Here is a 12,688-nt window from a genome sequence, read left to right as displayed (position 1 = left end):
ATTTTACAAAATACAGACTTGATGAATATATCAATTTCTTTGATGGCTTGCTCACTGATCAAAGGATTTGGTAGTTGCTCATATATACAGCCTTTTCAGTGAAAATCCTAGCTAACCTGTACAGGTTTTGGATTTGGCAAAGGAGAAGGAGACAGAGTTGGCTCGTAAATTAAATTTTTTTTTTCCTTCAAAAAAAAGAAAAAACAGTCGTTTCAGGTTAACATTTTATTATTATTTTTTTAATTCTTATACTTTTCTTGAATAGGAAAAATACATATTATTAATTGAAAATTTTTTAACAAAATTTTCTTTTATATTGTCTTTTACGTTAATCTAAAATTTTTATTTCATAAAACTTGAAATCAATTATATCGGTTTGAATAGAGTTTCAGGTTAATTATGCAAGAATTTTTTATTTTTTAATATAAATTATTTCAGAATTGATAACATAAATAAATAAAATTGGTTAATAAAAATTGTAGTTTACTTAAAATTGATAACCTATTTGAACGGTCGTAATTAAATCACACTAAAACCATTTGATTCAATTTTAGACCGCAATCGGAAATTTTTCAATAAAAAAATAAAATCTTGACCATTAAATTAATCAAAATTTGACCGAATCAAAGTGAATTGAAACTGTAAAGCCACCTTATTCCCATGACTCTCTCTGACTCGCCATGCTCGGCGCACATTTTCTCAATAACCAAAGAATACCCAGACCAGCACCAGCACAGAACAAACTTAAACAAGAATCATTGCAGGATCAGGTTCTAATCCAGTACCCGGCACTAATAGATCCATTTTGCTATCACCAATCCTATCAGATATCAAGCTGAAGCCCTACTCGTAGCAATCTTTCAGTTTCCTTAAACTAAATTTGTGTAACCAATGGGTAGCTGAAATTTTTTCCATAAGAAACAATCATAGACTGAATCCAACAAATCGTTGCAATTATATTTCATGTATCGTAAGCATTTTCAATTCTACAAACACCAGTCTTGAACCATATAAGTGTATCTAATCTTTCTTACATGAAAACCATGCCTTGAATCCACCGTGTGTTGCACAAACAAGACCAAAAGCAAGACAACAAACTCCACAAAATACAATGCCTTTCACCACCAAAAACCAACAAATTTTATGCGTTTTCTTAGACCAAAGATCAATATCTAATCAGTATGTCTTCTGAAGCAATATATATATATATATATATATATAGACATAGATATATAATAACAATTACATATCTCTCAGGCTAGCGCTCGAAACTCCTCGCATAGCAATTGCAGGTTATCACGTAGAATTAGCATGATCCACAAGATGAGATCTCAGTAAAAGGGGAAAAACCGCTGCTAAGATAAGGACCTAACTATCCAAAATTGGCTAGGCATGACAGTCTCTTAATTTCCTTGATTATCAATTCCTTTTCCTCTTCAAATTGCTCATCCTCAGCACCTGAAAGGAGATGATGAAAACAGGTGAAATTACAACGTTTTCCACATAATGATTCTTTAAAAACTTCACATGCCACTTGCACATATATGGTTCCAGTGTAGCAGAAGAATATCATATTTCTAGTTACCTTTTCCAACAGTGAGATTATCGAGTAGTTCCACCAATTTTTCATTGTTTTTTGCCAAAATTACTTTTACTTCACGTGGCTTGTTGGGATTAGCAACAAAAACCTGCATGAAGAACAAGGGATTCAAAACTCTGAATGAGAACAATGAATGAAGTTCCGCTGCAAACCCTTATTTCATTATCCAAGCTGGAAATAGAGGATTTTTAGTTCAGTGGTGTCCATACTGCCTAAGTATACCAGAATAACTGTCTTTTCTTCTTCTTCTTCTTCTTCTTCTTGTCAAGAAGGGGGGGGAGAGAGAGAGACCATGCCAATAATATATGAAAATAAATACAAGAAAATCAACTTGCACATTAAAATGCAGTAGAATCCCCAAAAAGAAAATTTGAAACTCTCCCTTTTATTCAGGCGTCAATAAATCTATGATCCCTACTAAATTACCAACCATCTAAATGGAAGAAAAAATTTCCATATGCTAGACTTTGTGTACAAACAATAGCCTCCCCTCCATAGTGTAGCCAATAATATATTATCTCCATAAAAGAAAGGCTCTAGTTCCAATTGCATTGCACCAAAGTGGGAGATCTTGGGACTGAATTGTAGAAGTAAAAAAATTATGTGGAAACAGTATAGTTGATGCAAATTAGATAGCTCAATATCTGAATATTTTTCCTTGAGCTCTTGAAAATGACACAGATGATGCAATGACAAAATAAGAATGCAGAACCTTGAAAATGTGGAAAGCCGAGATCTGAATATTTTTGCTCGAGTCCTGCTCACACCCAAAAATAAAGTAGATAAAAATGGTTACACTACAGATCAACTATTATATATTATCCAAAAATAGTCAAAAAGGAAAAACAATCTATTATAGCTCAAGATAACCACAAGTTCATGGAACTAACAAATGCCCCCTTTGCAACACACCAAGTACTGAGACAATTTTACTACCTTGGCAGATAGACAGGTAAAAAGCAAGAAATCTGATGGCCCCATTGCATATCGGATAAATAGAAAAAGCACACAGAGGGAGTTTCTGCTAGCCCAAGGACAGCCAAGAATTGAAAATTTGTCTATTTTCCCAAAAAAGAGATAGCTCTCTGGACTCATTGGTCCATCCCACTGGAAGTAGTAAAAAAACCCATGATTCAGTGTCCTGAGAATAGGTATAGGCGTGTAGCATCATACTTGGATCATTTAGCAGCACTCAAGCTTGTTTACCATCAAAATCGTAACAACTTCCTAACCCTATGCAGAATGCTATTCAAATATTATTGTGGCTGCATGCAACACAAAAGGGGAGTGAAGCTTGAAAGTTTGGCTACCACAACAAACAGGAAAACCAGCAGATAGATACGATCGGGTGCCAACTCCCATGGAATTGTTTAGTTTCTTTATTTTCGAGGGATTGCATAGAAGTTAGAACTACAACTGTTTGTAAAACAGAATTAAGACAAATAAAACTGACTTTGGGAGACTAACGGATAATAAATTATCATATTACTCAAAATATATATCCAGGTGTGATTTCAGTCTCATGTAATTTTTTTACATGATTTAAGGGGGTTCCCAACTACCCAATCTCAATATCCAACACTTCAAAACATTAGAATAGAAGAGACCTCTTCTTGTTCAATGCTTTTAGGTCTTTAATTTCATGTCTATTGGGCTTGTCTGAATTCAGTCAGGATTCCAACTTTAGTAGTTGTTGGCTACACAGTACTATGGCTTCAGAACAACCATCTAATTCATGTACAACATACCCAATTGGTCAAACAACACAAATCCAAAATTAAGATAACAAGAAAAAGAGTGAAAGTTAAATTTTTGATACCTTCAGCAATGTCATCATGATTTTTAAGTACCGAACTTCTAAAACATAGCGCTTCATTATATGGGAGTTTGGAGCCTCCAAAAGGAATTCTGAGAGAAGCTAAATCCATGAACATACTCTTGTTAACTTATAGATCAACACAACAGAAGAGTAGGATTTGAAAACTTGTAGTTGAAACTAACCTTCAAGGACTGCCTTCTTGTAACGTAATTAGGAGATGTCAACAGTTTTTCATAATGATCAAAGAACTGGAAAAACAGCCAGTTATCATAGTAGCAATCTTACACAGGCAACAGAATGAGAATAAGATGAATATGCCAAGATAATTGAAAAGAGTAGCCTTAGCAGTCCCCACCATACAGGCGCATAAAATCAGCGAGAGACATTGTTTTCTAAACAGCATCAGCAGTTCAGATAAATCATCCTCCTCATTTCACTAATTTGTTACTCGCACACATAATTAGATTCTTGACAAAGCAGATTCTTTTGTTAGATACCAAGTAGCTGACACAGATAGATCAACAGATTCTTAAGAAATATCTGAATCTGTCTAGATCCATCCAGAATCATACCATGAGAACAAGAAGAGGGAAGAGTACCTCGTCATAGTGTGCAGTGAGATATTCAGCAACCACAGTGCCATGTTTAGTAAGCAAATCCTGGTAAGCATTTATTTACAACCATGTAAAGTATGCATAACTGGAGGCATAAAAAATTAACAGGTATAACATAAAGAAACTAGAACTTACAAACTCATAACTCTAACCTTGAAAGTAGAGAAAGCATCAGAAGCAACATCAAAGTTTGGCAATTCCACAAATTTGAAGAACAATTCAAAGCTGGCGGACTCTAAAATGTATCTGAAAAATCACTACAAAAATTAACAGTGTGAAAGCTTGAAGTTTGATTGCCTAAATCAAATATAAGCAAAGTTTCTTTTACACCGTGCCATCAACTTTGGCACTGTCATTAAGGACTTGCAACAACCAGTAATTGAAGAAAAGCTTGATGTCTTACTTTGCAAGGGTAGGAAATTTGATGCACTCCCTTAACATAAGTCCACAGTTCAAGGCAATTTCCTTGTTATCATAGCTGCTTCCAAAAGGCAATAGTGAGTCCCATACAATAACACTATGGCATTCCATGACCAGAAGGCAATGAAACAACTGAAGAATTCAACCTTTTTTTTTTCACTTCATACAACTTTTAGACATAATGCAATTACTGGATTCATGAAGTTACTTAGAAGTTAGAAGCATAGCTACTTCAGCACTTTAACAAAATACACCTGTCATGTAAGGACATTTGGGCATAGATACTGATACTTTTGCAATTCAAATCAGTGGGAAAGTATCTTAAAATTTCACAAATAAGTTGACTCCGAGTCTTACACATATACACAATCCATTAATAATCCCCAAGTCCAAGTCACATGACTTTAACTAAAAAGAAAATGGTCAAATAGAAAACTGCATCCTCAACATTAATGGACATTTCTTATAGCTAATAATGGTCCTTTGCACTTAATTAGAGTCAATCTAATACAACACCTACAACTTTTATTGTCTTCGTTTAAGATTTTAGCTCCACCAGTCATACCAGAACCGTGTTGCCTTTAAAAATAAAAAAAATCCTGAAGTGTCCTTGGTGTGCAAATTGACATGTCCCCCCCTTCAACTTTTTGCCAAAAAAAAAATAAAAAAATTCAAGTTCCAATTTGTGATATGTTCAAAATATTGTCTGAATCCTTCCAAACATAACTTGATATTCTTCTGAGCTAGATATATTTCAAATGCAATATGCAATACTCATGCTGGATCAAAAACACAAGTAGAAAGGGATACTCCGCCAAAAAAAAAAAAAGATACAGAACACATGCACACACAACATGCATCCAAAAGTCTTTAGAAAATGCTGATAATATTAACAAGAGAAACAGAGAGCGAAAAATAATGTATCTTACCAAACGACAAGAAAGTCTAGTAATTCAAAATTGTTCTCTATGTATTCTACAGAGCAATATTTGGAATCAACCTGTTGCTTCAACAACATGGACCAACAATGGACTAGATCCTTTCTCGCCTGAGTTAAAAATATATACATATCAGATCAATGCATGCAAATAGACTTGGAATGCTTGTCAGAGTGCTAAGAACAGTTCAAACTCACTTCCCATCCCAAATTAGGGAGTTTGTGAATCACAAGAGAGAGAACATCCTCTTTACAAACTTCAAGCACCAGTTGTGAAACTTGATCTATATTTGGTTCAACCTCTCCATCTCCACATAGCATGCATCTCACTGCCACAAGATTTTTCTCAACTTCTTCCATTGCCTATCCGAAAATGAGAGGGAAAAAGTCAAATATAAAGATTAAGGAAATGGCAAGCATAATTGAAAAAGAAAATCGTTCTCTTGCTTCCCTCCATTAAAATAATCTTAATGGAAATTGGATTCTGATTGTATCTAAATATGAGAAGCAACATGGATCTCTGTGACCATAGATACCCTCCTTGGGCATTGCTCTCTCCAACATTTAAAGCTCCTTCTGCCCACTTGACGACCCAAAGGACCAGTGTCTAGTACAAAGGCTGCGCCTGCAGCCAAGAGATCGCAAGTTTGAAGCTCGAGAGCACCCATTTCATGGAAACTACCCATCTAGTCACTGAGATACGAAAATATGAGGTTTCAAATACTCAAATCCCAGAATTACTGCAACCAAGCAATGAGCACCCTAGATTTCCATATCGGTATTATCACTGCAATGGCTATTTTCTATGTTCTTAAAATCCTTGCATTTCATTGTATAGGCAACAGTAAATAAGTAAAGAGGATTATTTCAGGATTGACCCAATCAGCCAACTAATCAGCAACGCATAGAAATTACAATCATTAAAAACTGTTGTAAAAGCATAATTCATTAGCAGTAAACGAATTAATTCCAAGGAAACAAAATATATATATTAAAAAAATGCGAAGGTAATTTAACATAAAAAAGAGAATGACCTTCTCGAGAGCTTTAACTTCAACAACAGTTTTGGTATCAAGAGCCATGAGGCTATCTTTCACTGCTTTGACCACCTCTTGCGGCGTTTTAGGCCGAGACGGCTTGAAGAAGGAAAACGACATGATGCGATGATGATCGTCGATCGATCAAATTTTAATTTGGTTAGAGTTTCCCTCCCTCTGTTTCACTAATTTTTGGTGATGAAGAAGATTGTGTCGACAGAATCTGCAAAAGCAAACCTCCAACCTCTCTCTCTCTCTCTCCTTTTTGCCTTTTTCTTCTTGTAGGTTGCCTGTGACGCTCGCTCACTAATTCCATTCTGCTTTTGTTAATATTGATAAAATTATATCTTTTAATATTTAAATTATATGATAAAGAAATAAACAATAATAAAAGGTTGCAATAACCCATTATATTTATATTTTGCTAATAAAATTAAAAGCATGAAAAACATCTTAGTTTGATATATTATTCACTAAATAAATTTAAATTCAATCCCATCCTTGTTTTATGATAACTTTAATAATAAATAATTAAACTCTAATCAAATTATAAATTATATAATAATATAAAAATTATTAATACCATAGCACAAATGTTAATAATGTTATTTAATAGTGTGTATAATTTTGTAGAGATGCTTTGCACGTTAAATTGTTGAATGCACATTAATCTTTGAAAGTATCATTAATGCTCTTACCTTTTATTTATTTATTTTTTAATTGTGGGAGTATCTTTGTTAGGCTGCTCTGTTCAGCTGTAGTTATTGGTTTGTTTGTGTCTTTATAGTGAGGGTTCAAGACGTGGGTATGGCATAAGGGTGAATCAGTGAGCTAAAGGATTGGACTCCTGGGTTGATGACCCCAGTACGCGTCACATTGTAAGCCTTCATATATTGAGGCAGAGGCTGCAAACTGTATGGTAAAGCTTAATGGAGAAAATGAGTAAAAATCTTCCTCCAGTTTATCTAGGGGAGCCATTTTTCTGGCAGGCATACAATTATGCCAAAGTCTGTGCTTTTTCTCCATTTATTATATATCTTTGGTTGGTTTCTTGCATTCCACAAGACACAATTAATTTGTTCTTCTGTCGCAGATATCTTTCAAGACATATAGCTGAGGGTTCATTGTCTAGAATATATCTATTTGCAGGCAAACTGATTAACTTCTTCTGAAAATGTTCCTCTTATCAGATATTCTACACATTGATGAACCTGTGGCGGGTCCATGGCTGTTGATCGCCGAATTGCATATTTGAATCTCTGTCTTATTATGAATGCCCTAAGCAGTAAATCAAATGAAAAACTCTCTATATGAGAATTGTAATAAAGGCAACCCTATATATGGATCTTCTGTAAACTGTATATCCATTAAAATGTTTCGAACTACAAGTCAGTGATGTTGGCTAACGAATGTAACATGCATTATCTTGTTTTTTTTTTTTTTTTTTTTTTTGTATATTTACAATTTCGAACCTAACAACTGAAAGATAAAAAAATATACTAAAAAAATACAAAAGCAATGAAAAAAAAAAAAAGTAATCAACAACTTGGTGTTTCCCTCTGTGTGTGTTTTAATATTTTAAACTCAACTTCATGAAGGCACAAGCCATGGGGAGCTAAAGGATGCCAGTCTCCCACCCTTAACCTTAATCACTTCCTTCCTTGGAAGTTGGAACAAAAGCCCTACTTCAGGCTTTTTCTTGTCTGTCATCGAATCTTATTCAAGTCATCAATTTTGTCAATATGTTTTTTTTTTAATAAAAAAATGAAAAAAGCAAAAATCTTTCCTTTTAGATCCTAATTAGAGTGTGATCGACATGATGTCTTGCTTTTCTCTTCCTCTTTCAACATTTCCATTTTTCATTTTTTATTCATCTATTCTTCCAAGTAATTTATTGATGAACGGTAGAGATCATACGGAGCCCACAAATGATCAACAATGCATGGCTTTCTAGAATCTAACCTCAGCCATGGTTTACCCTTGCCACTCCAATGGAGAAGGCTAATTGGACCAGGATGAAGGCTCCTACATTTCCCTTGAAAGTTATCACCACCTAGGCCATGTTGGTTCCACCTGTGATCCACTGCCTTAATGTTTCCGGCGAAAACAAGCAAAAATGGAGGCAAAGAACCCAGTTGGTATATCCTCTTTTGTTTCTGTACTGCCATCCATTCCTCAACTTTTTGCGAATACTCTCCTTTTCTCCATTTATCTACGTCCACCACCATCACTCCTGTGTTAAAATAACAAGGATTCCTTCCTTCAAATGTTTTTGCCATTTCTGGGTCCGACCAAAATGTGTCGGTAAAGTACTGACTGAAATTTGCATGGCAATATTCTGGTGCAGCCACCACCTTATCCTCCATGTCTACATCCCATAATTTTGCAATATCATCCACCACGATAATGTCAGAATCCAAGTAAATAACCCTTCTTACATGGGGTGGTATTATGTCAGCAAGATAAATTCTCGCATAATTTAAAGGTTGATCCAAAGCTTTTCGAATGGACCTAGAAATCTTTCCTCGAACTCGCTTAGAGTCGAACCTATAAATCTTGAAGTTCAAGAAAGGGAAGGTAGAATTTATGCTGGAAAAGAGCTCAGGTTGATAACGAACGAAAAGGAAATGGAATGACAAATTTTCAGGACATGTAGAATGTTGCAGCATTGAGAGCACCGCTGCCATTGTACCTCGAAGATAATTAACGTCTAAGGTCATGGCCACATGAATAATATCGGTCTCGTGTAATCCACAACCATCGCCATTACGAAAAGAGGGGGCTTCCCGGAAAATGGGAATCTCCGGGGAGGGTTTACGGACAACCGTGCCGACACGAATACTTCCGGCCGGGATGGTGAAAGGGTGGAGGAGGGACAGGAGGCCAAGGAGGAGAAGACGAGAGGGGGAGCTCCAAATCAAGGCCATCCTGTCTAGTTAAGGTTTTGGGAGTTTTTGGAAATGCTAAAGAATCATGCCAAGGTAGAAAGAAGGGTATAACAAAATTATAAAAATAAAAAAAGAGATGTACGAAAAAATAGAGAATGAATTTAAGGTTAAGTTTTGTGGAAATTGAGAGGGAGTGAAAGAAGGTCGGATTGTCTCTGAACTTTGAGAGGACCATTTTTTTAAAAATTATATTCTTAATTAGAGTGATTAACAACAAACAAACAAACAAAATAATTAATTAAGAAGAAATCTATTTCAGGGTTTAATTTGGTTTTTGAGTGGTTTTTCCTTCAAAATTGGGATTTTATCTCCAATTAGATTTTCACCTTCACTCTCTCTATCTGATTTAAGCTTATTTCAGCTCCTAGGTTTAATTTCAAGGACATCACATTCTTTTTACGCTGGATTTGCTTGTTTATTTATTTATTAAATTTCGATTTTGGCTTTCCTCAGTCCTCACGCTCCCTCTTACAATGTGACACACACCGTCTGATGATAATTACATCTTTATTGATCGAGTGCTTAATTTCATCTCCTTAACTGTTAAAATTTTATTTTATTTTTAATTTTTATCTAAATTAACTCAAATTAAATTTTATTCAGGAATTTCAATTGAAAAATGAGTCTGATTTCAATCTTTATCACGAAATTTTAAAAAAAAATTGATTTTGGGGCTAAATTAAGTTTAAAACTAAAATTATTAGAATAAAAAATCTTTTATTCAATGTTTTGTTATTATTGGTGATTGGACTCACGGGGATAGGATGCGAGTGGGATTAGCACTTATCATTCTCCTGCCGAAATAAAAAGTTGGTAAGGAAACAATCCTTTTATTTCTTTCCTTTGAATTTTTTTAGGAGTTAATTTAGCAGATCCATTTATGGAGAAAATATAGCTATTTTTTCTACACTCATGGGAATTAACTACAAATATTTCTATTTTTCAAAACAAAATATCTCAAAATGGAGAAATTATTCTTATTTTTAAGTAATTATTTTAAAATAAAGAAAAATACAGTCTTGAATTCGACATTTTTCCAACTTTCTAAATCATAAAAAATAATATAAAACTAACTCAGCTTTCTCTCTCATTAGGTACAACAATTCTAATCTTTTACCCCTCTAGTTTTTATCATTTTTATCCCTTATTAATTTAATTTTCTCAATAAATTAAATTCACCCCATTAATTTCATATTTACTTATTTTTATTATCTATTTCTAGTTTTTTTAATAAATAAATTACACTGATTTATTATTTTTAAATAATTCAAATTCGACGAATGATATGCTTCCAACTACTAAATTAAATCGGGTTAGACTCTTTACTGTGTTTGATGCTTAATAAATGGGCTTTCCATGAGCCTGTAATGATAAAAGTTTCGGGTCAATAGTCCAAGAATCCATGAAGCCCAATTATACATGGGCCAACTTCTCTGGGCTTACTCTTTCCCTTTTTAGGTGTTAATTTATTTTTATGTCTAATAATAAAATATATATTTGTTTTATTGAGAATTTTAAAATCAAGTAAAATATTTATATATAAAAATAGTTATCCAATCAAAATTGATTGGAAAGGATTTTGGTATTACTTTGTACGAGAAACATAGGATCCTACCTCGTTAGTCTCAAAACAGAGATTTGAAGAAAAAGTGATTATTCTTTACACTGACAGAAAGCTAATTCATGAATTAGTATATTTATAAATTAGAGAATAATTAAAAATAGAAATTAAGTAAATATTATTAAAGTCACGTTAAGCATACAATCTACTCATAACATATCAACAATACAATGATGATGTTACATTTATGGCAGTATACACATCTTTTCATCGTCTTATTGCCCCAATAGATTCTTGTCTGCCAACTAAACCAGCATCTGGGTTTCTCAAGGGATTGTTTGGGAACCCAGAAAATCAAATTTTTATAAAGAAAAAGAAGGCAATTAGAATCTAAGTGTCACAAAAGCAGTGACTAAAGATGTCCTAATCACACACTTAACAGCTTCTTATTGGAGAACCACTTGAGCAGATTTGAACAGTTAGTGTAAAAAAAAAATAAAATGGTTTGTAAAGGGAAGCACGAGGAATGATGTGGGTTGATGGTGAGGCTATCTCTTGAAAAATGGGAATGGGAATGGCATTGAAAGAGAGAATTTGTGTGAGCTTGGGGATAGTATTGTTATTGTGGGGGCAAACATGGGTTCCCTTCTTCGATTATGCCCACTTTTTAAAACTCCTAACATGAGTTGTTTGCCTCATAAATCTTATCATGCTTGTCGGAACCCCATCTCTTTTTTTAATCACTTTCCTTTTCTAATGCTACTACGTATTTGCTTAATTAATTATAGAGTTTTTGGGATTTATTTATTTTTATTTTTATAGAAAATAAGGAAAAATATGAAAGATATATGCATCCACCAGTTAATAATAGAAACACTTCTAACTCAATTTTTCTTATGACTGTAATTTTGTTAATTAAATATGAATTCTTAGGTTAATATATATCTAGTCAAGAAGAAAAAGATATGAATTGTACTAAAAAAGTACATAATAATAGTAACCAAAGATTTATATATATCTATAAAGTTAAGAATCTTGATTTGAGTGAAACCAGAGAGGCTGTGGTTTTCTCACTGTTGACAAATAAATTAAAAAGGGTCAAACGAAAGGACAAAGACTTATCATATGACACCATTTGATATTGGCATGACCTCAAATAAACACCCAAGAAAAAGATTTCTTTGAGATTATTATTGGAATCCCATGAGAATGAGAGTGAAGCTTGGTAGGTCTCTGAAATCTCTCATAACTTTTTGGGCACTAAATTATCACAGTGGCCACATCCAAACAACAGTGGTGGTGGGCCTTTTGTCAAAATTTTTGTACGCATGGTACAGTAGCACTCACACCACAGGAGAATGCTATTGCTAGCTCTCATTAGTGCTCCAGAAAAAATACCCATGAAAATACCTAAATACTCTGCATCAAATAAATTCCCACATGTGTTACAAATGTGCGCATGCAAGGCAATGTATGGCGGCTAAAGGCATCTTGTTTCCATGCCCAACAAGATTGAAATGTCTGCCCAACCTAGGACCGCCTTTGTGGGGACTCCATGTCCCAAAAACAAATATAACCCTACATCAACTATGGACCCCTTGTGTGCCAAGAAGTTAGGGCACACAATAGATGATGTGTAGTTATGTGGGTCCAGCCACGGCGGTTGTCGGGGACACATAGTGGGACCAATCATGGGTTTAAGGCTAGCTCCATGATTTGGGTGGAAGGGGGTTAGGGTTAAAAAGGTGACTA

At 34.2% G+C, this 12,688-nt stretch overlaps 2 protein-coding genes across 3 annotated transcripts; both read right to left on the bottom strand.

Moving 5' to 3' along the window:
- Positions 1-932: 932 nt before the first annotated feature.
- On the bottom strand, positions 933-6,664 carry LOC110601867 (calcium-binding protein 39). The gene is made up of 11 exons (XM_021739240.2): positions 6,425-6,664; positions 5,589-5,753; positions 5,383-5,501; positions 4,437-4,511; positions 4,186-4,279; positions 4,019-4,078; positions 3,602-3,667; positions 3,420-3,518; positions 2,313-2,357; positions 1,586-1,688; positions 933-1,458 (listed from the first exon to the last, which is right to left on the bottom strand). The coding sequence occupies exons 1-11, from the start codon at positions 6,545-6,547 to the stop codon at positions 1,373-1,375; spliced, it is 1,035 nt and encodes a 344-aa protein (XP_021594932.1). The 5' UTR covers positions 6,548-6,664; the 3' UTR covers positions 933-1,372.
- On the bottom strand, positions 6,572-9,354 carry LOC110601866 (probable galacturonosyltransferase-like 4). 2 transcript variants are annotated; one of them, XM_043951251.1, is made up of 2 exons: positions 8,331-9,162; positions 6,572-6,696 (listed from the first exon to the last, which is right to left on the bottom strand). In XM_043951251.1, exons 1-2 carry the CDS (start codon positions 9,145-9,147, stop codon positions 6,572-6,574), a joined length of 942 nt encoding a protein of 313 aa, XP_043807186.1. In that variant the 5' UTR covers positions 9,148-9,162. The 2 variants fall into 2 exon arrangements, with proteins under 2 accessions (XP_043807186.1, XP_021594931.1); XM_021739239.1 differs by lacking the exon at positions 6,572-6,696 and having other exon boundaries at positions 8,302-9,354.
- Between the last annotated feature and the right edge of the window lie 3,334 nt (positions 9,355-12,688).

Source organism: Manihot esculenta, chromosome 15, assembly GCF_001659605.2.
Source record: "Manihot esculenta cultivar AM560-2 chromosome 15, M.esculenta_v8, whole genome shotgun sequence".
In the NCBI taxonomy this organism is placed as follows: Eukaryota; Viridiplantae; Streptophyta; class Magnoliopsida; order Malpighiales; family Euphorbiaceae; genus Manihot; species Manihot esculenta.
Note: the sequence above shows the minus strand (reverse complement) of the source record. Positions and strands in the feature narration are given on the sequence as shown.

Bases quoted from the DNA above. Each gene is read 5' to 3' on its own strand.
- LOC110601867 (XM_021739240.2), bottom strand. From the start codon at position 6,547: ATGTCGTTTTCCTTCTTCAAGCCGTCTCGGCCTAAAACGCCGCAAGAG. The intron at 4,079-4,185 runs GTTAGAGTTATG...AATGCTTACCAG, and splicing joins ATGCTTTCTCTACTTTCAAG to GATTTGCTTACTAAACATGG. The intron at 2,358-3,419 runs GTATCAAAAATT...GGGTGTGAGCAG, and splicing joins TCATGATGACATTGCTGAAG to GACTCGAGCAAAAATATTCA.
- LOC110601866 (XM_021739239.1), bottom strand. From the start codon at position 9,354: ATGGCCTTGATTTGGAGCTCCCCCTCTCGTCTTCTCCTCCTTGGCCTC.